This window comes from Oncorhynchus kisutch, linkage group LG22 (genome assembly GCF_002021735.2).
Source record: "Oncorhynchus kisutch isolate 150728-3 linkage group LG22, Okis_V2, whole genome shotgun sequence".
NCBI classification, from domain to species: Eukaryota; Metazoa; Chordata; class Actinopteri; order Salmoniformes; family Salmonidae; genus Oncorhynchus; species Oncorhynchus kisutch.
In genome coordinates this window covers 49,818,541-49,843,983 of record NC_034195.2, presented here as the reverse complement: position 1 = coordinate 49,843,983, position 25,443 = coordinate 49,818,541, and the positions used below count along the sequence as shown (strand labels likewise).

Genomic DNA, 25,443 nt, shown 5'->3' with positions numbered 1-25,443 from the left:
TACAAGTGGGGGTATGGGTTGGACAGGCTGATGGGACACTTGATGTAACCATTTAGCTGAGAGCATGTGTTTACCTCCAATTCACCTCATCTACAGATCAATATCAGTGAAATTCCATGGTAACAGAGTGATGCAGACTCAGATTTGTCACTTTAAAATGTACGTCAGACAAAAATCAATGATTGCAAAGTTGAACAAACCAACTCTATGCATAAGGATTCATTTGAAGTATATCCACAGAAAATGTGCATAGAAACACATTTACAGTGCATTCGGAAAGTATTCAGACCCCTTGACTTTTTCTACATTTTGTTACGTTACAGCCTTATTCTACACACAACACCCACAATGATGGCAGGATAGCCTTGTGGTTAGAGCATTGGATTAATAACCAAAAGGTTGCAAGTTCAAATCCCTGAGCTGACAAGGTACAAATTATTCGTTCTGCCACTGAACAAGGCAGTTAACCCACTAGGCTGTCATTGAAAATAAGAACTAGTTTAACTGACTTGCCTAGTTAAATAAAGATTAAATAAAATGACAAAGCAAAAATGGGTTTAGTAAAATGTTTTTTTTTTTTAATTTTATAAACTGAAATATCACATTTACATAAGTATTCAGACCCTTTACTCAGTACTTTGTTTTAGCACCTTTGGTAGCAATTACAGTCTTGAGTCTTTTTGGGTATGACGCTACAAGCTTGGCACACCTGTATTTGGGGGGTTTCTCCCATTTTTCTCTGCAGATCCTCTCAAGCTCTGTCAGGTTGGATGGGGAGCGTCGCTGCACAGCTATTTTCAGGTCTCTCCAGAGATGTTCGATTGGGTTCAAGTCCGGGCTCTGACTGGGGCACTCAAGGACATTCAGAGACTTGTCCTGAAGCCACTCCTGTGCTGTCTTGGCTGTGTGCTTAAGGTTGTTGTCCTGTTGGAAGGTGAACCTTCACCCCAGTCTGAGGTCCTGAGCACTCTCCAGCAGGTTTTCATCAAGGATTTCTCTGTACTTTGCTCCATTCATCTTTCCCTCAATCCTGACTAGTCTCCCAGTCCCTGCAGCTGAAAAACATCCCCACAGCATTATACTAGAGGCAACCATGCATCACCGTAGGGATGGTGCCAGGTTTCCTCCAGACGTGACGCTTGGCCTTCAGGCCAAAGTGTTCGATCTTGGATTCATCAGACAAGAAAATCTTGTTTTTCATGGTCTGACAGTCCTTAAGGTGCCTTTTGCCAAACTCCAAGCGGGCTGTCGTTCTTTAACTGGTAACCTGGTAACCTCCCTGACCAAGGCCCTTCTCCCCCAATTGTCAGAGTGACCATGGGGTTGTTGGTCAACTCCCTGACCAAGGCCCTTCTCCCCCGATTGCTCAGTTTGGCCATGTGGCCAGCTCTAGGAAGAGTCTTGGTGGTTCTAAATTTCTTCCATTTAAGAATGATGGAGGCCACTGTGTTCTTGGGGACCTTCAATGCTACATAAATGTTTTGGTAACCTTCCTCAGATCTGTGCCTCGACACAATCCTGTCTCGGAGCTCTACGGACAATTCCTTCGACCTCATGGCTTGGTTTTTGCTCTGACATTCACTATCAACCGTGGGACATTATATAGACAGGTGTGTGCCTTTCCAAATCATGTCCAATCTATTGACTTTACCACAGGTGGACTCCAATAAAGTTGTAGAAACATCTCAAGGATGATCAATGGAAACAGGATGCACCTGAGCTCAATTTAGAGTCTCAAAGGTTCTGAATACTTATGTAAATAAGATGTGTGTTTTATTTGTAATACATTTACAAACATTTCTGAAAACCTGTTTTTGCTTTGTCATTATGGGGTGAATGTGTGTAGATTGATGAGGTAAAAAAAATTTTTGAATACATTTTATAATAAGGCTGTAACGTAACGAAATGTGGAAAAAGTGAAGTGGTCTGAATACTTCCCGAATGCCCTGTACTTGAAGAATAGTGCAGATGCAACGTTTGGTAACAGAAACCGTCATTCTGCACTGTTCTTCAAGTAAATGTGATTTTGCACCATTTTTTTTGTGTGAAAAAGGTTCAAATTCATCCTTGTGCATTGAGTTGTACAGTTTGTGTAACTTTGCAATCATTGTTTTTTGTTTGACATACATTTTAAAGTGAAAAATCTGTTACCCGTGGAATCTATTACCATGGAATTGCCCTGATATTGATCTGTAGATGGGGTGAATTGGTGGGTAAACACATGCTCTCAGCTTAGTGGTTACATCATTATGGGTGCGTTTGTAAATTCACTCTGGGTATCTACTCCAATTTCAGAGCACTCGTCTGAGTGTGCCAGAGCGCAGAACAATTGACACATTTAGAAAACGCTCATCCCTCGTTGAATATGACCGGTGTCAGTAAATGTCGGCAAAAAAAAAGCGTCATTAAATTGTTGGCAGCAGCAGTTAATCACTAACGCTCTGGATAACATGAAAACAGCCCAACCAGCTCTGCTAGGGAGAGTCGTGGTTAGAGCGTTGGACTAGTAACCGGAAGGTTGCGAGTTCAAACCCCCAAGCTGACAAGGTAGAAATCTGTCGTTCTGCCCCTGAACAGGCAGTTAACCCACTGTTCCCAGGCTGTCATTGAAAATAAGAATTTGTTCTTAACTGACTTGCCTGGTTAAATAAAGGTAAAAAAAAATAAATAATGTTCTCTCATTATGTGTCTGGAAGTAGCTAGAAAGCTAGCCAACATTAGCCGGTTAGCTTGGGTGCTTGACTGCCGTTGTGAGGTCAGAATGCTCGGATCAGCCCTACTCCTCGACCAGAGCGTCCAGTGTGGCTCTGAACGCTCTGCATTTACGAACACCCAGTGGGCACTCTGAGCGCACTCTGTCACTCCAGATTGAATTTACGAACACACCCCAAATGTCATCATCATTATTTTACCATGGAATTGCAACACAGGCATTCCATAAATTAGTTATCGAACTTTTTGAATACGAATAAAAGCTTGGAGGGGTGGGGGGGGGGGGTTCACAATCAATAAATCTTAAAGTCAGGTTTCCCAGACTCAGATTGAGCATGGTCCTGGACAATAAAGCACTTCAAATGTAGAATCGTTTGATTTTGAATCCAAGACTTTGATCAGTATCTGGGACCCATATGTAAAGGACCCATATGTAAAGTCATTGAACTCTGGAATTCTCTCTCCCTCCTAATTTACCCTGAATGTAGCCTAACCTACCCGTACAGACCAGTTGAACCACCATCGTACACTACATGACCAAAGGTATGTGGACACCTGCTCGTCAAACATCTCATTCCAAAATCATGGGCATTTATATGGAGTTGGTCCCCCCTTTTGCTGCTATAACAGCCTCCACTCTTCTGGAAAGGCTTTCCACTAGATGTTGGTACATTGCTGCTATAACAGCCTCCACTCTTCTGGAAAGGCTTTCCACTAGATGTTGGAACATTGCTGAGAGGACTTGCTTCCATTCAGCCATAAGAGCATTAGTGAGGTCAAGCACTGATGTTGGCCGATTAGTCTTGGCTCGCAGTCGGCGTTCCAATTCAGCCCAAAGGTGTTCAACAGGGTTGTGGTCAGTGCTCTGTGCAGGCCAGTCAAATTCTTCCACACCGATCTTGACAAACCACCTCGCTTTGTGCACGGGAGATTGTCATGCTGAAACAGGAAAGGCCATTCCCCAAACTGGTGCCACAAAGTTGGAAGCACAGAATCGTCTAGAACGTCATTGTATGCTGCAGCGTTAATATTTCCTTTCACTGAAACTAAGTGGCCAAGCCCAAACCAAGAAGAATTGCCCAAGATTATTCCTCCTCCACCAAACTTTACAGTTTGCACTATGCATTCGGACAGGTAGCGTTTTCCTGGCATCTGCCAAACACAGATTCATCCATCAGACTGCCAGATGGTGAGACATGATTCACGACTCCAGAGAATGAGTTTCAACTGCTCCAGTGTCTAATGGCGGTGAGCTTTACACCACTCCAACCGATGCTTGGCATTGCACATGGTGATCTTATACTTGTGTACGGCTGCTTGGTCATAGAAACCCATTTCACGAAGCTCCCGACAAACAGTTATTGTGCTGACGTTGCTTCCAGAGGCAGTTTGGAACTCAGTAGTGAGTGTTGCAATCTGAGGACAGACGATTTTTACACGCTACACGCTTCAGCACTCGGCAGTCCCCATTCTGTGAGCTTGTGTGGCCTACCACTCCGCAGCTGAGCGGTTGTTGCTCCTAGACATTTTCACTTCACAATAACAGCACTTACAGTTGACCGGGTCCACTCTAGTAGGGAAGAAATTTGACAAACTGACTTGTTGGAAAGGTGGCAGCCTATGATGGCACCTCATTGAAAGTCACTAAGCTCTTCAATAAGGCCACAACTACTGCAAAAAAAAAATGTCTATGGAGATTGCATGGCTTTGTGCTCGATTTTATCCACCTGTCAGCAACGGGTGTGGCTGAAATAGCCGAATCCACTAATCTGAAGGAGTGGCCACACACAGTACGTACACAAAAGTATCTTCTGTCGCTCAAGTGACGCCATAACACGATTCCCCTTCGATGTGAAAAGCTGATGCAATAATCATAAAAAGGAAACACCTAATTGAAAAGGTGATTTTTTTTCTCCAAATTTATTGTAAAATAAATGTGATTGACCATTGAAAGTTTCAATTTTATTTTCAACTGACTTCACAACTGTTTTAGTAACTACATGTACATGTCCAAAAGCTGGAATTCTTGCAATAAGCTATTGCCCATGATAGCATTTTTCTTCATTTCTTTCTATATACATATTTATATATATACACACACACACACACACACGATTCTATGAGTTCCACATGTTGCATATTCCATATGGTTCCACGTTCAAGAAGAGACGACTCATGATGCAAGCCCGTTCCTTCGGACTGGCAAACAAACTATAACATCTAAAAAAACGGTTATAACCTTAATACACTGACCAAATATCATCATCATCATCATCATGACAACCGCAATTCAAATTTTTACAAAAAAAAAAAGCACAAGTTGAAAGCAAATGAGGGAGCTGTTGGCTCCTCTGTCCGTTCACTCATCAAACGGCTCCTCTGTCCGTTCACTCATCAAACGGCTCCTCTGTCCGTTCACTCAAACGGCTCCTCTGTCCGTTCACTCATCAAACGGCTCCTCTGTCCGTTCACTCATCAAACGGCTCCTCTGTCCGTTCACTCATCAAAAGACAAAACACAAAATGAAAGGAGGAAGAATAAAATAATGCTGTACACATGAATTTAAAAAAAGCCCTACGATGATGCTTGACTGGATTCAAAGTTCATTTCGTGAATGGACAATGCTAAGCAAGCCAGCTATAACCTCGATCTGTGTGTACTAAATAGTCTTCTGAGCTATTCAGGGGGGGGGGGACAAAGAGGAGGATTGTTTCAGCATTGAGGAAGTAAATCATCAGATTCCATTGAGAAAACCTTTAGATTCTGTTGAGGGAAGCTGGTCAAAATGCAACCAAACTGGTTCCTGTTGAGTTGGCACCAAACGGAAAAGAAAATGGTCAAAAACAGGAAAAAAAATAAAATAAAAACAAATGTTCCTTTTCATTGTCCATCGCAAAAGGTTTTGCTAATGGTGTGCCCTACAGAACACGACACTGCAGTTTTACCCCCTCCCCCCCTTAATAATGTTAACGTTTCCATGGCCGATGGCCTGCAGGTGATGTTGCCAAGGTGAACATGGGGATGCTGTTACCACGGTGACGTCGGTGGTTGCCGTGTTAAACCAGGGTCGGAGTGGGGTCAGGTCAGACGCCAGTGGCCACCTGGCTGTTGTAGTCAGTGGTCTCCATCTTGAGGATGTAAGGGATGATGCTGTCTATCTGAACGTTGCCGATGAGGCCAGTGAAGAAGAGCTCCTCGGTCACCACTGAACTCATAAGCCGCAGGGCAGGTAGACGAAGCAACAGCTTGGATAACCTGAGGGGAAAGAGGGAGGGAGGGACGTTATTAAATGGACAATATATCCATACATTCCATGCCAATAAAGCATTCCAATTTGACAATTCAATAGAGGAGAGAGAGACACAGAGAGAGAGAGATACAGAAAGAGAGCACAATGCTTTGCCAGTGATATACAGTGAGACATAGTGATGCGTTATGAGATGTTATATTGTAATGCGTAATGAGATGTTATATTGAGATGTAGTGATGCGTAATGAGATGTTATATTCTGATGTAGTGATGCGTAATGAGATGTTACTGACCGATACGAGTCTTCAGGGTAGGTCCGAGTTACATAATCCTGTAACTCCATGTAGGCTTTCTCCTGGAAACGCTCAATCTGTAGGGTGTTGTCTATACCTGGGTGGTCTATGACACACACACACACACACACACACACACACGTTAAATAGAAGGAAATGTGGTCTACAGCAAAGAGAAACGCAGAGTCAGTCACCACAGTTACCAAACAACTGTCCCTGACAGTGTGCATGTTTCCATTTCACCGCTATTATCGGGGCGTCAGGGTGGCCTAGTGGTTAGAGTGTTGGACTAGTAACTGGAAGGTTGCAAGTTCAAATCCCCGAGCTGACAAGGTACAAATCTGTCGTTCTGCCCCTGAACAGGCAGTGAACCCACTGTTCCTAGGCAGTCATTGAAAATAAGAATTTGTTCTTAACCGACTTGCCTAGTAAAATAAAAGGTCAAGTAAAAAATTGTCCAGGGCGCAACTTCTGTTTTTAGAATTCAGGGGGACGGGGACATAATTATTTCATTTTTCATTCAGTCGGATAAACTCCAAAACAACCCAACCGCTCGGCACACCGTCGCCTCATTTTGTATCACATACCAATAATAAAACCGGGGGGAGGGGGGGGTTGGGACAAAAATGTAATTTCAGAATGTGTGTGTGGGGGGGGGGGTGCAAAAATGAAATTTCAGAATGTGTGTGTGTGGGGGGGGTAAAAAAATAATTTCAGAATGTGTGTGTGGGGGGGGGGGGGGGGGGGGGGACAAAAATGTAATTTCAGAATGTGTGTGGGGGGGGACAAAAATGTAATTTCAGAATGTGTGTGTGGGGGGGGACAAAAATGTTATTTCAGAATGTGTGTGTGTGGGGGGGGGGGGGGGGGTTGGGACAAAAATGTAACCTGAGTTAGACTTTGTTTAAATAGTTAACCCACAGAGAGACCTGAGTTAGACTTTGTTTAAATAGCTAACCCACAGGGAGACCAGAGTTACTTGACTGTTTAAATAGTTAACCCACAGGGAGACCAGAGTTACTTGACTGTTTAAATAGTTAACCCACAGGGAGACCTGAGTTAGACTTTGTTTAAATAGTTAACCCACAGAGAGACCGGAGTTAGACTTTGTTTAAATAGTTAACCCACAGGGAGACCTGAGTTAGACTTTGTTTAAATAGTTAACCCACAGAGAGACCGGAGTTAGACTTTGTTTAAATAGTTAACCCACAGAGAGACCGGAGTTAGACTTTGTTTAAATAGTTAACCCACAGGGAGACCAGAGTTACTAGACTTTGTTTAAATAGCTAACCCACAGGGAGACCTGAGTTACTTGACTTTGTTTAAATAATTTGCTGAGAATCTGGGCACTGTTGTCTGAAAGGGCATCACCTAGCTACACTAAGAAGTGGTGTGTAACAGGGAACAAGTCGCCATGCTAACGCATATGGTGCACACATTTAAACCAATTACAGCACTTTTCCCCGACAATTAATTCCCCGTCACATCACATATCCTTCCTTTTCTCTTTCATCAGCACTTTTCCCCTCATCATTTACATAATGAAACTACTCCAATCCCACAACCAGTACTGAAGACAACTAGGTCTTTGAGGTAGTTACAGAACTGTAAAAAAAAAAAATCATTAAAAAAAAATAAATGTCTCGCCTGTTGTTTTCTCTTCCCACTCTCCCTCCTTGCTGACTGGCAGCACCCAGCTACACTAAGAAGGTGTGAATGTACAGAGGCACCTTCTCTTTTGTTTTCCCATCAGACACCAGGGTAAGACAAAGCAGCCCAACAGTCATGGTCATCTTGACTCATCTTTCTCGAAGTGTGATAGAAATCTAGCCAGTCAGCATGTCGTCTCAGCGGGTCCCTTAAAAAGCAGCCAGCACCTCCCAGCTGGCCACATACACAACCACAGAGTCACTGTCTGCAGCCATGGCACAGCAGAACTGCACCGGCAGCGAGACTGGGCAGCTTAATATGCCACAGGGATACACACAGTTTTTTTTTTTTATCCACAGAACAATCCGTCATAAGAGTCACTGTCTGCATGTTTAAACCAATGGCTGTGTTCCAGACCAATCTTCAAAGCAGTCACACTGTATCCTATTGATGCAGTTAGTGACATGTTAAACACTTGGCCGGGCCGGGTGGGCGTCGTGTGATGATTTTGTGCGCGGTTGTTTTCTTTCTTTCTTTGCAAATGCTCTGGGACGTGGCCAACCATATCACTTTTTTTCACAGCTGTGAGTTGCATCATGCGTCGTTCTTTCATGACAACATCCCATAGTTAACCTCTAAAGCTCCTCTCTTCATCCCTTCTCCCTTCTACTCACCAGGGCTGAAGAGGATGATGGCTTTCAGGTAGGCGTATTCATAAACGTCAGGGGATAGCTTGGCCATGCTGTTACAGAACTCCTGCATTCTCCAGATGTGTTCCATCACCAGCTTCACTCTCTCTGGGGACAGCTTCTCTGTAGGGGGGGGGGAGAGAGAGAGAGACAAGTCAATGAAACATGATAATACATGCTGCTTTGTAGACAGTTCAAAAATAAAAATAAAATAAAAAAAGGTAATCAATCTTTTATTCAGCAATAATAAAATCATCAGCCAACAGAAATACATAGAAAATTGAGTTTTACAACCTTCCCTCCCCTTCATCCCAATCCCACCGAAAAACCTAAAAGCATCTTTGCTGGCAATTATTGTAAATATTGATGATGAATAATTGTATTCATTTTCACCATCACCTCCTGTACCATCTTGTAGGCTGGTCTGAAGGTGGTTGATGATGGCAGCCAGGATAGTGGAGACGTTCATGACATTGGAGCATTGAGCCAGGCCCAGAGCAAACAGCTCGTTCCAACAGGCCTTCATCAGGTTAATGTCATTATCCTGACCACTGGGAGATAGAAATTAAGAGGATTTATTACATCAGTAAAAATGTATAAAACTGGGGTGGTTTGAGCCCTGAATTCTGATTGGCTGAAAGCAATGGAATATCAAAACGTTTAGTTTTACTGCTGTTATTACATAACATAATAGTTTATAATAGCAATTAGGCACCTCTGGGGTGTGTGATAATCGGTCAATATATCACACCTCCTCGGGCCTTATTTCTTAAGTATATATAATATGACGATGTATATTTTTACATGATGATTTAGCATTGTATTTGATAATTTAACAGATACAATACCAGTGGACACACTATTTTTTTTTAAATCATGGAGGATAACACATTATACAATTTATCTGCATTTTGGTTCACTGGCTTTGGTCAGTAGGCAGGAAAAGACTTAGTGATAAACAGATATATAAGTTTACAACTACATTAGATAGATGAATGTAGACTAATAGAATCACAGCGGTACGCATGTAGCTAGGTACTCACCCCAAGGCTTGGAAGGCAGGTATGGAGCGTGCCCAGTGCATGGACAGGAAGAGGAGCCGCGAGGCTGACTCACAGATGTAGTTCACATTAAGGTACTCCGGCATGGGCAACGGCATCATCAGCTAGAGAGAGAGAGAAAGAGAGAGAGACAGAGAGAGCGCGATAGAGATAAATAGGAGACTTGAACAGTTTCTAAACATCTCAGCCTATCACTCCTCCAACCATTCTAAACTTCTCAGCCTATCACTCCTCCAACCATTCTAAACATCTCAGCCTATCACCACTCCAACCATTCTAAACATGTTAAACAAGAGGTAGCAATGGAGAGAGACTGCATGACATGAGAGAAAGAATGGGCCTAGACATTCGAGAGAGAGAATGGGCCTAGACATTCGAGAGAGAGAATGGGCCTAGACATTAGAGACAGGTCTGAAAGTTGATTGATTAATTAAGTACACTTTATTAATCCTGGTTTAGTCCCTCATGATTCTTGAATCACTCTTTTTAAAAAGACACACTGAGACTACATCTACCTTTCTTCAAGATAACTTTAAAAATCGCTCGGCCTCCGACCGCAAGGCACTACAGAGGGTAGTGTGTATGGTCCAGTACATCACTGGGGCTAAGCTGCCTGCCATCCAGGACCTCTACACCAGGCGGTGTCAGAGGAAGGCCCTAAAAATGGTCAAAGACCCCAGCCACCCCAGTCATAGACTGTTCTCTCTACTACCACATGGCAAGCGGTACCAGAGTGCCAAGTCTAGGACAAAAAGGCTTCTCAACAGTTTATACCCCCAATCCATAAGACTCCTGAACAGGTAATCAAATGGCTACCCGGACTATTTGCATTGTGTGCCCCCCCCCTCCAACCCCCCCCCAACCCCTCTTTTACGCTGCGGATACTCTCTGTTTATCTTGTATGCTTAGTCACTTTAACTATACATTTATGTACATAATACCTCAATTGGGCCGACCAACCAGTGCTCCCGCACATAGGCTAACCGGGCTATCTGCATTGTGTCCCACCCACCATCCGTCAACCCCTCTTTTACGCTACTGCTACTCTCTATCCATCGTATATACAGTCACTTTAACCATATCTACATGTACATACTACCTCAATCAGCCTGACTAACCAGTGTCTGTATGTAGCCTCTCTACTGTGTGCAGCCTCTCTACTGTGTGCAGCCTCTCTACTGTGTGCAGCCTCTCTACTGTGTGCAGCCTCTCTACTGTGTGCAGCCTCTCTACTGTGTGCAGCCTCTCTACTGTGTATAGCCTCTCTACTGTGTATAGCCTCTCTACTGTGTATAGCCTCTCTACTGTGTATAGCCTCTCTACTGTGTATAGCCTCTCTACTGTGTATAGCCTCTCTACTGTGTATAGCCTCTCTACTGTGTATAGCCTCTCTACTGTGTATAGCCTCTCTACTGTGTATAGCCTCTCTACTGTGTATAGCCTCTCTACTGTGTATAGCCTCTCTACTGTGTATAGCCTCTCTACTGTGTATAGCCTCTCTACTGTGTATAGCCTCTCTACTGTTACTTTTCACTGTCTTTTTACTGTTGTTTTATTTCTTTACCTACCTATTGTTCACCTAATACCTTTTTTGCACTATTGGTTAAAGCCTGTAAGTAAGCATTTCACTCTAAGGTCTACCTACACCTGTTGTATTCGGCGCACGTGACAAATAAACGTTGATTTGATTTGAATGAACTTTCAAATCAGGTGTTATGATAAGCTCCTGTCCCGCTGAGTAGTGTAGTGTCCCAAATTTCACCCTATTCCCTATACAGTGCACTACTTTTAACCCAGACCCATTGGACTCTGGTCAAAAGTAGTGCACTATATAGGGAATGGGGTGCCATTTGGGATGGACCCTGGGTGTTACGGGCATTGGCCCCAGACCCTCACCTTGAATGGGACGTGGCTGTCTGAGAGTAGAGGCCCTTCCAGCTCCACCACGGGGCCAGACTGGTCTCCTGACATCAGCTGCATGGTGGCTTCCAGAGAGTCTCCTGCTGAGCCGTCCCCAGGGTTCAGGGCCTTGGCCAGAGTGTCAAACGCTCTGGGGTGGTGGGGGAGACAAAATGGACAGGTCAGTTCACGATTTAGGACCCTTAATAATCCCTAAGGGGGCTCCACTGTCTAGTCTTTTCCTGGAACTTGATTGGTCCAAAACCCCCATCATCTCCTCGGCTACATCTCAACCGTTCGCTCCCCTCAGACCTCCTTCAATACATTTTGAGAAGGAGGTGAGGAGAGAGGGATTAAGGAAAGGGATTAAGGAAAGATGAATAGATAAAAAGAACAGATCTGATCAGTATGTGGTTCATTTGTAAACCTGAGATTCAACAATCTGGGCGGCAGGGTAGCCTAGTGGTTAGAGCGTTGGACTAGTAACCGGAAGGTTGCAAGTTCAAACCCCCGAGCTGACAGGGTACAAATCTGTCGTTCTGCCCCTGAACAAGGCAGTTAACCCACTGTTCCTAGACCGTCATTGAAAATAAGAATTTGTTCTTAACTGACTTGCCTGGTTAAATAAAGGTTAAATGAATAAAATAAAATAAAAAAGTGAAGAAGAAACACATTACCTAAGAACACAAGCTTGACAGTCAGGTTATTCTGATGGCAAACCTGAAACCAGCGAGCCTTGCACAACCTAACTAAGCATGTGCAACTCCACCACTTTTCAACCTTATGTTCATTATTTCCAGCACAGTACCAATGTCGATGTGAAAACGGAACATTTATATTAAAGTTAAAAAGATCTACCCCATGTGTTAAAACATTTTACAAAACAGCGATTTTCAAGAAAATACCCTCCCCCTGGCTAGAAACTCTGTATGAAACCTCTCCTCACCGGGTGATGTCACAGGCAGTCTGTTCGTCTCCTTGGAGATCCGTCATGGAGCTGTCACCATTGCTAAGGGTGTCTTCCGCGCCCATCAGGTCATTGCTGTCGGTGACATCGTTCATCTCCCGGGCCTTGTTCAAGTGGGCCAGTGACGTCACCACATTGGCCAGCGTGCTCAGGTCGTCCTGACACGGGTCATTCTAAGGAGGGGCACCAGGGACAATCAGCTCCATTATTAATAATCAAAAAAATGTCTATTAATCTCCTTGAAGTCAGAAGTTTACATACACCGTAGACAAATACATTTAAACTCAGTTTGTCACAATTCCTGACATTTAATCAGAGTAAAAATTCCCTGTCTTAGGTCAGTTAGGATCACCACTTTATTTTAAGAATGTGAAATGTCAGAATAATAGTAGAGATAATGATTTATTTCAGCTTTTATTTCTTTCGTCACATTCCCAGTGGGTCAGAAGTTTACATATACTCAATTAGTATTTGGTAGCATTGCCTTTAAATGACTTAACTTGGGTTAAACAGTTTGGGTAGCCTTCCACAAGCTTCCCACAATAAGTTGGGTGAATTTTGGCCCATTCCTCCTGACAGGGCTGGTGTAACCGAGTCAGGTTTGTAGGCCTCGATGCCCGCACACGCTTTTCAGTTCAGCCAACAAATTTTCTATAGGATTGAGGTCAGGGCTTTGTGATGGCCACTCCAATACTTTGACTTGTTGTCCTTAAGCCATTTTGCCGCAACTTTGGAAGTATGATTGGGTCATTGTCCATTTGGAAGACCCATTTGCGACCAAGCTTTAACTTCCTGACTGATGTCTTGGGATGTTGCTTCAATATATCCACATAATTGTCCTACCTCATGATGCCATCTATTTTGTGAAGTGAACCAGTCCCTCCTGCAGCAAAGCACCCTTACAACATGAAGCTGCCACCCCCGTGCTTCACGGTAGGGATGGTGTTCTTCAGCTTGCAAGCCTCCCCCTTTTTCCTCCAAACATAACGATGTTTCATCAGACCAGAGGACATTTCTCCAAAAAGTACGATCTTTGTCCCCACGTGCAGTTGCAAACCGTAGTCTGGCTGTTTTATGGCGGTTTTGGAGCAGTGGCTTCTTCCTTGCTGAGTGGCCTTTCAGGTCATGTTGATATAGGACTCATTTTACTGTGGATATAGATACTTTTGTACCTGTTTCCTCCAGCATCTTCACAAGGTCCTTTGCTGTTGTTCTGGGATTGATTTGCACTTTTCACACCAACAGAACGTGTCTCCTTCCTAAGCGTTATGACGGCTGTGTGGTCCTATGGTGTTTATACTTGCGTACTATTGTTTGTACAGATGAACGTGGTACCTTCAGGCGTTTGGAAATTGCTCCCAAATTGCTCCTTCTGACCCACTGGAATTGTGATACAGTGAATTATAAGTGAAATAATCTGTCTGTAAAAAATTTTTGGAAAAATTACTTGTGTCATGCACAAAGTAGATGTCCTAAGCAACTTGCCAAAACTATAGTTTGTTAACAAGAAATTTGTGGAGTGGTTGAAAAACTTGTTTTAATGACTCCAATGTAAACTTCCGACTTCAACTGTATATATGCTACTTTATCCATTTCAGCTTCATGATTTTAAGATTGAATTGCTAGATGTTGTAAATGTCCTCCAGACAAGCCAGGTCATTCTACAGAGGGGCACACAGGATATTGTCTGTCACACATTTTGTATTAGAGAGGAGGAGGTTCTTGAGGGAGCCAGGTCAGAATGACATATTAGCAACAGAATGAAATATTCTCTGTTGAATCGGGTTTGAAAATGTTGCAAATAACGCAGATGCCAATGAACAATATACATCTATATCTATTAAAAAATGTTAATTATGTGTTTTTTATTGACAATGGCAACTTTGTTATTTGCAAATGTTTGGATCAGATTTTAAAGAATATGTTCTTGATAATATACCAACCCTTAGCACAGTGTTCCCCAACCCGGATCCTCCAGTACCTCCAGCACCCCCAACCCTGGTCCTCCAGTACCCCCAAGCCCTGGTCCTCCAGTACCCCCAACAGTGTTCCCCAGCCCTGGTCCTCCAGTAGCCCCAGCCCTGGTCCTCCAGTAGCCCCAGCCCTGGTCCTCCAGTAGCCCCAGCCCTGGTCCTCCAGTAGCCCCAGCCCTGGTCCTCCAGTAGCCCCAGCCCTGGTCCTCCAGTAGCCCCAGCCCTGGTCCTCCAGTAGCCCCAGCCCTGGTCCTCCAGTAGCCCCAGCCCTGGTCCTCCAGTAGCCCCAGCCCTGGTCCTCCAGTAGCCCCAGCCCTGGTCCTCCAGTAGCCCCAGCCCTGGTCCTCCAGTAGCCCCAGCCCTGGTCCTCCAGTAGCCCCAGCCCTGGTCCTCCAGTAGCCCCAGCCCTGGTCCTCCAGTACCCCCAGCCCTGGTCCTCCAGTACCCCCAGCCCTGGTCCTCCAGTACACCCAGCCCTGGTCCTCCAGTACCCCCAGCCCTGGTCCTCCAGTACCCCCAGCCCTGGTCCTCCAGTACCCCCAGCCCTGGTCCTCCAGTACCCCCAGCCCTGGTCCTCCAGTACCCCCAGCCCTGGTCCTCCAGTACCCCCAGCCCTGGTCCTCCAGTACCCCCAGCCCTGGTCCTCCAGTACCCCAAGCCCTGGTCCTCCAGTACCCCCAACACAGTGTTGTAGCCTTGGACAAGCACACCTAATTTAACCCATTGAGGGTTTGAGGATTATCATGTGTGCTTGTAAGAATGTGCACTATTGGGGGTACTGGAAGACCAGGGTTGGGAAAAACTGCCTTAGCAATTACCAAATGAAAGCGAGCCATCTGTTGTGTGATGCAGTTACTCACCGATTCAGGGGATGTGGGGACCAGGATGGTGTTCTCTAGCTTGGGAAAAGGCTGCTGGATGTTCAGGAGCATGCTTGACTCCAGCAAACTGGCTGACCTGCAAACACAAACAACACACTTCAATTCTACCTTCCAATCACAGAGATCTCAAATGGCTGTACGGTTGGTTGGTGAAAATAGGTGGTCCTCATTCTGTTTACGCTCTCCACATCTCCTTGTCTTCATCTGCAATGATGTGAATGAAAACCATCAAGTGAACCCCAGTCTAACTGGTGAGCTACTACCACCATATTGTTTTCACCTGTCAAGAATTCTCCACTTCATCTGATTGGAGGAGAGACCTATTATGCCAATTGCCACTGCTGAAGCAGGGGTCAGCCACGGGTCGATCCTTTCTTGAGCGGATTTTCGGGGGGCCGGAAAGTAATGACTAATAATATATACACTGCAAATTGACCGCAAGAAGCCCAAACAGATATAATATTTAAACCATAATCATTTCAAATGTTTGTTTTTTTGGCTCAGAAAACTTGGGGGGGGACAGGGGACAAATAACCATAGCATCAGAGCCTAAAATTAACACCCGCCACCTGCCAAAACGCGGGTAGATTTTGGCATTGGCGGTAAAGAATGTCTAATTTGCCAGCCACGTTGGCGTGGCAACACTCTGGGCTCTACAGTGCAAGGCTTTAATAAAAATAGTCAAGTATGGGCAGTGACAGTTGTGATTTATAGCTGCAGATAGCGGTTTTCAAAGTATTTCTGCCATTTTGGTAATGCACAAAGAAATCTTAATCCTAACATTAGAGCTATCCCACCTCGCGCAGCAACACTGCCTTTGTGGGGGGGCAGTGAGCACTGAAAGATTTGATTTTTTTTTAGACACAATGGGCACAGGCATAAAAGTTGGGTCTAATTTACTCTAACAACTTCTAAAGTGAGACTTGGTCCTCGTGTTCCTTGGCTAATTACATTGTTTTGTTCACAAGCTTGGTTGATTTTCTGTTTGAGTATGCTCCCACTGCTAGCAAAAAGAGACATCGTTGGCCTCTACTAGCGACATTCTCACAGGCACACATGATGACTCAAGTGGCCTTGTTACCAAGGTAACGTTAAAGGAGCAGGTAGACATTTGTGTCTAATATTTTTGTTAAAAATACTTAGGTCACAGAATATTAAATACAATCTAACAATATTACGTCTTACTAGAAATACATTCCTTGTTTTAGAGACATCACTAAACATGCTCATCCATTTTTTGTGTGTAATTATGGCAAAACAAATATTTTGAATGGTAAAAAAATCAGTGGTTGGTAGATTGTTTAATCTAACTGCCTCAGTGGCTGTTGTAAAAAAATATATAAATGTTTTAGGCCCTGCCTGACACAGAGAATGAAAGAGGCCTCTTCTTTGTATGTGCCACTTCAACCCAACTTCCTAATTGAAATACATGTGAGTTTTTTAAATTTTATTTCACCTTTATTTAACAAGGTAGACCAGATGAGAAAAAGTTCTGATTTACAACTGGGACCTGGCCAAGATAAAGCAAAGCAGTGCGACAGAAACAACACAGATGGGATAAACAAACATACAGTCAATAACACAATAGAAAAATATATGTACAGTGAGTGCAAATGTAGTAAGATTTGGGAGGGAAGGCAATAAATAGGCCATAGTGGTCAAAATAATTTAAACTTAGCCTTAACACTGGAGTGATAGATGTGCAGATGATGTGCAAGTAGAGATACTGGAGTGCAAAAGATAAGAAAAAAATATATAACAATATGGGGATGAGGTAGTTGGGTGGGCTATTTACAGATGGGCTATGTACAGGTGCAATGATCGGTAAGCTGCTCTGACAGCTGATGCTTAAAGTTAGAGAGGGAGATATAAGACTCCAGCTTCAGTGATTTTTGCAATTTGTTCCAGTCATTGGCAGCAGAGAAATGGAAGGAAAGGCAGCCAAAGGAGGTGTTGGCTTTTGGAATGACCAAAGAAATATACCTTCTGGAGCGCGTGCTATGGTTGAGTATTGCTATGGTGACCAGTGCGCTGAGATAAGGCGGGGGTTTACCTAGCAAAGACTTATAGATGACCTGGAGTTTGGCGACGAATATGTAACGAGGGCCAGCCAACAAGAGCATACAGGTCACAGATGTGGGTAGTATATGGGGCTTTGGTGACAAAACGGATGGCACTGTGATAGACTGCATCCAATTTGCTGAGTAGAGTGTTGGAGGCTATTTTGTAAATGACGTCGCCAAAGTCAAGGATCGGTAGGATGGTCAGTTTTACAAGGGCATGTTTGGCAGCATGAGTGAAGGAGGCTTTGCTGCGAAATAGGAATCCGATTCTAGATTTCATTTTGGATTGGAGATGCTTAACGTGTGTCTGGAAGGAGAGTTTACACTCTTTACCTAGACACCTAGGTATTTGTAGTTGTCCACATATTCTATGAACCGTCCAGAGTAGTGATGCTAGTCATTGGCCCAGTCATCGCTCAGTGTGAATGGGGCCCTTTAAGCCAGCTGTAGTACCTGGCTGTCTCCTTGTAGTACCTGGCGGTCTCCTTGTCAGTGACGAAGGTGGGCGTGGCAGCCAGGGGACTACACAGGTTCTTCCTGATGTAGATCTTCTCTGTAGACGCAGCACAGTTGATAGACTTCTCTCTGGAGACTTCCACCGGCTTCCTCTCACACTGGACAGCTACACAGACAGAGAAAGGGGAGGGGAGGGGGGGGTTGATCCACCATGCTAGCTAATGTGCATGCTGATTCACAGATTGACTACATTACAGTCAGACTGGGCAGAATTACCGATTTACAAAACCCCATCCCAAATAATGGCATCAATATTATCGATTCTGCACCTCAATCTTTCCCAAACCGATCCCTCTCAAACATGTTGTCTAATAAAGCAACTCAGGGTGTTGTGGAACACTGCAGATGTTGACACAAACAGAGAGGACACGACTCCTTGATTTCCCTGTTTGATCGACATGATATTTCAGTATGTGAACGTCAGTAAGTGATTGAGGCAGGTAACTCACAGTCCTGTTTCATGCCCAGGAACATGCAGCGCTGCAATCTGCAGTACTGGCAGCGGTTCCTATGGTGCTTGTTGATGACACACTCTCCAGACCCCCGACATGTATACACCAGGTTCTTCCTGATGCTGCGCTTGAAGAAACCCTTACAGCCCTCACAGCTCACTGCCCCGTAGTGACGGCCTGGGTAAAGAGGAGAGGGAACAGAGTCAGTCACACAAGGAGAAGAGAGGGTTGTATGTGTGCGTGTGCAAGTTCAACTGTATTTCCTTCCTACCTGAGGCCCTGTCTCCACACACCACACAGTACTCCACCACAGGCTTGGCCTGGTCTGATCCGTCTGTCACAAACTGGAAATACAACACACACAAAAAAAAGCACAAACGGGCATTCATATCGGATGTTAACGGTACTTTTAGGGCCTGTTTCCCTGACACAGATTAAGCCTAGTCCTGGACTAAATGGCCTGCCAGTTTAGTCCTAAATGGCCTGCCAGTTTAGTCCTAAATGGCCTGCCAGTGGCCTGCCAGTTTAGTCCTAAATGGCCTGCCAGTTTAGTCCTAAATGGCCTGCCAGTGGCCTGCCAGTTTAGTCCTAAATGGCCTGCCAGTGGCCTGCCAGTTTAGTCCTAAATGGCCTGCCAGTTTAGTCCTGGCTAATTTGGATTAGAGAGGCGTGACCCCATCCTTCAGTTGTATTACCAAAACGGCCAGATTGTAGCTTTAATCTGCCCTTGGGAAACCAGCCGTTTGTGACTAACAGCAATAGTCTAAGTATGTACAAAGTAAGACTAGACCAGGGGTGTCAAACTTATTCCATGGAGGAACTAGTGTCTGCTGGTCTTATTATTCCCTGTCAAGTTGTGTCCAATTAACCATTTCTCTACACATGGGTAGGGGCCTATACGGATAGGGCAATTAACCATTTCTCTACACATGGGTAGGGAAATATACGGATAGGGCAATTAACCATTTCTCTACACATGGGCAGGGGCCTATACGGATAGGGCAATTAACCATTTCTCTACACATGGGTAGGGGCCTATACGGATAGGGCAATTAACCATTTCTCTACACATGGGTAGGGCCCTATACGGATAGGGCAATTAACCATTTCTCTACACATGGGTAGGGGCCTATACGAATAGGGCTACAATGAAATGTTTCTTCACACACACACATCTATTTTACTTCAGTTCCTTTTCTTCTTTTTACAACAAAAACATACCTAGACAAAGCAATAGACAACTTAACATTTACATACATTTCAACAAACATTAATGACATCACACTTCCTCAGACCCACATGCTCCCACTGTATCCACATCCAATCAATGTTGTTTCTATAATGGCTTGTAAGGACTTTGCCCCAAACGACTTCAAATCGTGTTGTTGCTTTCAATTTATTTTTTACCAGGTAAGTTGACTGAGAACACATTCTCTCATTTACAGCAACGACCTGGGGAATAGTTACGGGGGAGAGGAGGGGAGGTATGTACGAGCCAATTTGAAGCTGTTTTGGCACTTGCAACCCCAGGGTTGTTGGTTCAATTCCCACGGGGGACCAGCACAAACAAATATGAAAGTGTATGCACTCACTACTGTATGTCCTCTGGTAAATGACATAATTGTAAAAATGTAAATGTCTGTAGCCAGATTATTAAGTATTTGATTCTTCCATTCTATTAATGTTAGAGTATCATTTAACGTCTAGCATTACATTTAAATGTTTTTCTTACAGAAGAAATAAGAAAAGTAGTAATTGAAAGTGAAGAGTTGAGATTAGTAAAGTTAAAGTTAGTAAAGTTCATCTGACAAGACTGAATCCAAACATTACACAAGTTGGTTTTGTGCATTTTACATTTACTGTATTTTTCGCCACATTTGTTGATAACGAAATGTGAAAATAATCTATATATTCAATGTGATAAGAATATTCCTGGAAAATGTGGTGTAGAATGACACGGGTTTGAGTCAGAGGAGAAACTGGTGTCTTCAAGTGGCCACACACACCTCTTGAATGTGTGCACAGTCCCTACATAATTTCAATGAACTTTTATGATTTAAAGAAGAGTCTTCAACCATAAGGTGTTTTTTTAAGCTCTCCTAGCTGTGCCGTTGAGGAACTAGAGAAAGCACACTTGTAGTTGTTTAGGTTGGAACACCAACCCTGCATCCCCACCATCACCATCACACAATTACTGTTGTTGTTAACGCAATCCAAAAACAGCCCATTATAAATCCCAATCTGAGTCAGGTGGGCATCATTTGAAAGCTTGTTCTATTGGCAACATGACTAGCTACGTTATAAAATCCAATCTTACAGTGTTAGGCTTTGAATGGGTAATTCAGAGAAATATCATTTGGGTGCCCATAGAAAGGAGTCATGCGAGCATTCAGGTCCGTGTTCCACGGAAAATGTTCTTCACAATAAACAAAACATAGGCAACATTCTGTTCAAGAACACCACAGGGTATCGAGTACCACAGTATGAGTCATAATACCCATAAAACCTAGGGGTTAAATATAAGGAAATTGTTCCATTATTCATTTTTCCCATAGGAGATTTTAGAAACCCTATAAATAAGGGCTGTGTTTGGTGTAGGCGCAACGGATGTGAAACGGCTAGGGGACGGGCTAAAGTTATACTGTTACATAGGCTTACCCTGGCGTGACGTTTTGAGAACTGTTAACCTCTACAGGACAAGGTCACCTGTAGTCACCTGTATTTTCCACGCAAAAACTAAACGCTAATTATCTGCTAATGTGGCTATCATAAAGAACTACAAATATACCATGATCTGGAGGAGACTGCCGAATCGATGAAAAGGTAAGAATCTCTGGATTAACTATCTAATGTTAGCTAAATTTAGTCATGAATAATTGGCTACATTTCTTTAAAGTGACAATTCTGTGAACAGTCTTGTGCACATTTTAAATTGACACAATACCCGTTAGCAAAGGTGTCTGCTTGAGATGACGTGCAGGAGCCTGCAGGGATTTATAGTCTTGCATGTTGTCAACATTTATGCTAATTAGCATTTTGGAATCTGAGAGTATATTAGAGCTGAATATATTGATAAAAGTCACCTTGTCTGAGAGATTTACATGGTTATCAAAACATACCGCCAGGGTAAGCCCACACTAAACACAGCCCTTATTTTAAGTGTTTCCTAAACTCCCTATGGGAAAAATGAATGGTGTAAAAACAAATGGAACCATTTCCCCTGTTTGATCACTAGGCTTTATGGGTAACAACCAGGTGTGTTCCAAACTAGTCAGTGACATGAATTGATAAATCAAGTACAAGGGACTTGTCTACGCCTGTAGAAACTACCCTCCATGGATAGTTTGACGTTTGCTGACTAGACTATCATTGGTGGTGCAGGTCAAGGCCTCTACCTGGATCTGCTGGCCGGACAGATCAGGTGAGGTAAACAGCAGCTGGTTGACCCCTGAACCGTCTTGGGCCGCCAGGATCACCTTTCCCGGGGACGAGGCCTCTTGCTTGGCTAGGATTACCTTGCCTGGCGTAGAGTAGTCTGCATTAGCCAGGATAAACTGCTGCTTGCCACCAGAACCCTGCTCCAACGCCGTCACGATCTGGATCTTCTGGCCCGTCGACTGGTCCGTCACGATCTGAAGGGGAAGGGGAGGAGAAAAGTCAAGTCAAATGAGAATTACAGAAATCAACAAGGTTGGTTTGTGTCTGAAGCTAATATGTTCAGTTTATTTTTATTTTTTTAAATTGTTTCATTCTGAACAGAACCACTATTTTTGGGGTCCGTTCCACTGTTCTGACCAGCAAAATAAAGTTCTGAACCAGTTTGAAACCAAAATCAATTACTTCAATCAGTACAGATAGAGCAGGCACGCTAGTTGTTTACATGAGCGATGGACAGACAAGTGTAAACTATGGCGCAAGATGTGACTGACATTTTGTGGGTGGGGAAAGTGGGTTGAGGAGGCTTGAAACACTGGGCATCGTGTTAACTTGTGGGTGAAGAGCGGCACCAGAATTACTTAATAAAACCAACGTGAAACGTGACAACTTGGGCTACAGTATCCTTAAATTTGTCAATGCTAAGTTAATAAATTTTTCTGTAGCTAAATTCTCTCCCCATCTTATGAATCACGTTAGCAATGTCAGTACAGTAGCCTATGCTTCGGATGGGGGAGGGGCGGGTAGCCTAAACACACACACACCGGCAAAGATTTTCAGCTTGCAGACAGATACTGGAATACATTTTTGAGTGACAAAGTGAGGGCTTTGCATAGGTGCTTTGTTGCGTTTTTACATTGGATTAGAAAAATGTCTCTAAAGTAAAAGAACGTTATTAACCAGTTCCCATTATTTTTTAAATTACGGTTCTTTTCCAGAACAGTATGGATCACTTTTGTTCCAGGTTCCATTTCTGTTCCTTGAAAATGTGCATTATTTTTCTGTTTTCCGATCTGTTCCCTAAACCGGTTCCAACCCCTGGTTAGGATACTGCCTGAAGCTAATATGCTCCATTAAGGGTTGTTGAATGCTGATGATAAACAGTATTCTGTTTATAGTGTCCCATACCTTTCCAATGGATTCCAACCCTGAAGCTATTAGTTCTGCTACTTGCTAACCTTGAAGTCATACGAAGCTACTAGCCATGCATATGTTGACTCATAAAAGCCTTGACCTGGGGAGAAGAGATGACCTGAGACATGGTTGTCAAGCCATAGGAGTCTACAGCCATGTCTCAGGGTCCTGGTCCATTAAATTACCTGGATACGATGACCCATCATGCCACCGTCAGCTGAGACCAGCTGAATCCTCTGAGTGTGTCCGTCCATGACGCCGATTCTGTTTCCTTCTGCTGCTCACATCAAAGCCCCATGAGGCACATCAAACTGCAGTAGAGGGAAGGAATGTTTCACACAGTTAGTAGTTACTTAAGGGTATGTATTCATAATCAAAAATAAATATGTTGTGATCGGAGAAAGGTTTCAGTAGAGTCAAGGGTGATAAAATCTGCATTGAAAGCTTTTTGTTGTGCATTGCATAAGGAAGACAACATCAGGAAACAGTATGTATATGCATACAATGAGTGGGACTCATACGGGGATCCTTACATGTGTTTGAACATGGGCAAGTTCTAGCAACATTTGTACATCTCACTGTACTTGTGCACGTGACTTTAAAATGTGACGGTGAAACATGTTGAGGTGCCCATGTCCTAACTTCAGCTAGCTATCTAGCTAACTTAGCTAGAAAGAGTCAAATCCGGGAAGCTACCTAGGAAGTGCATGGCTTCTTACGTGAGCAAAGAGGGTTTGAGTTAAAGTAAATGTTGAGTAGCTAGTTTTGGGAGATGCAGGGTTATTTGAGCAACTTGGTATACTATTGACACGTTAGCTGGCTAACGTTAGTTAACTGTGTCGCACACCGTGAAGTGTAATGTCGCACGGCCTAGCGTGCTAAGCTAACGTTAGCTAGCTTCTGCATTGTTGGCCTTCTACGCCAAGTTTGATAAATATCACACAAAATGTAGCTCGTTAACCATAAAAAGCCATGGGTGTAAGCACAACAAATAAGCTCCGGTCTAGTAGATATTTAAAATCGATGCGGAAGATAAAATGTATTTCTTTTCCTGTCGGTGAAAGGTCAACATTGAAGGGTTAAAGAACGCTATAGGGTTCAAGGCCCATAAGGACAACGCAGCGAACGGCGGGACTATCGCGTTTGGCAAACCAAGGCTCAGATCGCACACATTTGCAACGATTTAGCGTTATTGTTAGTCCGTTACAATTCAACATTTAGCTAGCTGGTTGTGTTCATACTTAGAAACATTAGTTCGGTAAAATCGGGACGCCTTATTCGCGCTGGTCTGAATATCGCTAACGTTACTTAGCATCTGCGCACAGGATTCACACTGAACACTCGCTACCCCAGCCAACACGTTTTAGCCAATACCTGGCACACGAATAGCGATTTGTTTGATTTAAGGTCAGATTTTAATTACGTTTAGTGTCATAACACCGACTTTTTCCGTGTGGTTTTGATATAATATCCTTACTTGCCGGTTTTGGTGCACTGTCTTGGTCCGGAACCGTTAGCTAATGGCTGCTGGCTTGGAAATGTATTCTTCCTCCTTGTGTTACATGACGGAGCTGACCAACGTGTCGTTTTTGATATGAGCTTTTACGCGCACAATCCAGTTGTCTTACCTGTTATTGTGTGGTTCTCTCGTATTGTGTGTCGATGTATAATCAATTTAATGCTTTTGTTTCTGTCTGCTGCTGCTTCAGGGAGGGTCAGAGTTCGTGACCTTTTTTTTCTCAAAACACGTTGTGGTGCTCACGCGCAGTAGCTTGGACACACCGGCATGGCTAGACGGAAGGTCCGTGCTATCCAATGATGTGTTTATACCATGGATGACTGACAGGGGGCGCTGTATCGAAGGCATCTTGGTACTCCTCAATTGTAAAATATTTTGGGAGCTATAGAAAATGCATTTATTGACGTCTACATTCGTTTTGACGCATTAATGTTCTATCCTTTTGACATGGATATCGATTAAGGCAGCCCCCCCCCCTCCTCTCTGATTCAGAGGGGTTGGGTTGAATGCGGAAGACACATTTCAGTTGAATGCATTCAGTTGTACAACTGACTAGGTATCCCCCTTTCCGTTTCCCTTAAATAGTTCTAAATTGTGTTATGTAAGCTAAGCAAACATTAGCAAGTAGCATTTTTCCTAAATATATATTTTTTAGAACTGATGTTACTTTCCCCACTACAACTAAGGTATGAACGCCAAATCATTATCAAATTTATTTTCTTTAAATATAAAATAATGGTTAAAAGCCGGTGTTAAAGGGAAAATTGGCATGAATGACCAGTTCCAGGAGGAAATTGCAGAACGGCGTGAGGTTCTGTATCCAATTTAAGGAAAATGGATGGAAAAACAGTTGTTCAGAGACAGACTACTGCATGGCTATTAAAAAAATTACAAAGTTCTCAGAGGAGGCAAGTAAGGAAACACAACTCTAGTCTTGTTATGGGATTGTA

General features: G+C 43.6%; 1 protein-coding gene and 1 non-coding gene across 14 annotated transcripts; both read right to left on the bottom strand.

Moving 5' to 3' along the window:
- Nucleotides 1-4,608: 4,608 nt before the first annotated feature.
- LOC109867156 (nuclear receptor subfamily 2 group C member 1-A) lies at nucleotides 4,609-24,765 on the bottom strand. Of its 13 annotated transcripts, none has more exons than XM_020456132.2 (14): nucleotides 24,603-24,762; nucleotides 23,160-23,285; nucleotides 21,801-22,037; nucleotides 18,677-18,749; nucleotides 18,403-18,582; nucleotides 17,912-18,059; nucleotides 15,354-15,450; nucleotides 12,500-12,693; nucleotides 11,551-11,704; nucleotides 9,637-9,758; nucleotides 8,987-9,144; nucleotides 8,579-8,716; nucleotides 6,255-6,360; nucleotides 4,609-5,967 (listed from the first exon to the last, which is right to left on the bottom strand). In XM_020456132.2, exons 2-14 carry the CDS (start codon nucleotides 23,226-23,228, stop codon nucleotides 5,796-5,798), a joined length of 1,848 nt encoding a protein of 615 aa, XP_020311721.1. In that variant the 5' UTR covers nucleotides 23,229-23,285; nucleotides 24,603-24,762; the 3' UTR covers nucleotides 4,609-5,795. The 13 variants fall into 13 exon arrangements, with proteins under 13 accessions (XP_020311721.1, XP_020311723.1, XP_020311714.1 ...); XM_020456134.2 differs by having other exon boundaries at nucleotides 9,002-9,144; XM_020456125.2 differs by having other exon boundaries at nucleotides 17,891-18,059; nucleotides 24,603-24,761.
- Nucleotides 8,095-8,228, bottom strand: LOC116356429 (small nucleolar RNA SNORA70). The gene has a single exon (XR_004204925.1). It is a non-coding gene; the product is annotated as a small nucleolar RNA SNORA70 (small nucleolar RNA).
- Nucleotides 24,766-25,443: the final 678 nt, after the last annotated feature.

Bases quoted from the DNA above. Each gene is read 5' to 3' on its own strand.
- LOC109867156 (XM_031801784.1), bottom strand. From the start codon at position 23,228: ATGGACGGACACACTCAGAGGATTCAGCTGGTCTCAGCTGACGGTGGC. The intron at 12,694-15,353 runs GTGAGTAACTGC...GCCCCTCCTTAG, and splicing joins TCCCCACATCCCCTGAATCG to AATGACCCGTGTCAGGACGA. The intron at 9,145-9,636 runs GTGAGTACCTAG...TCTATCTCCCAG, and splicing joins CCTGCCTTCCAAGCCTTGGG to TGGTCAGGATAATGACATTA.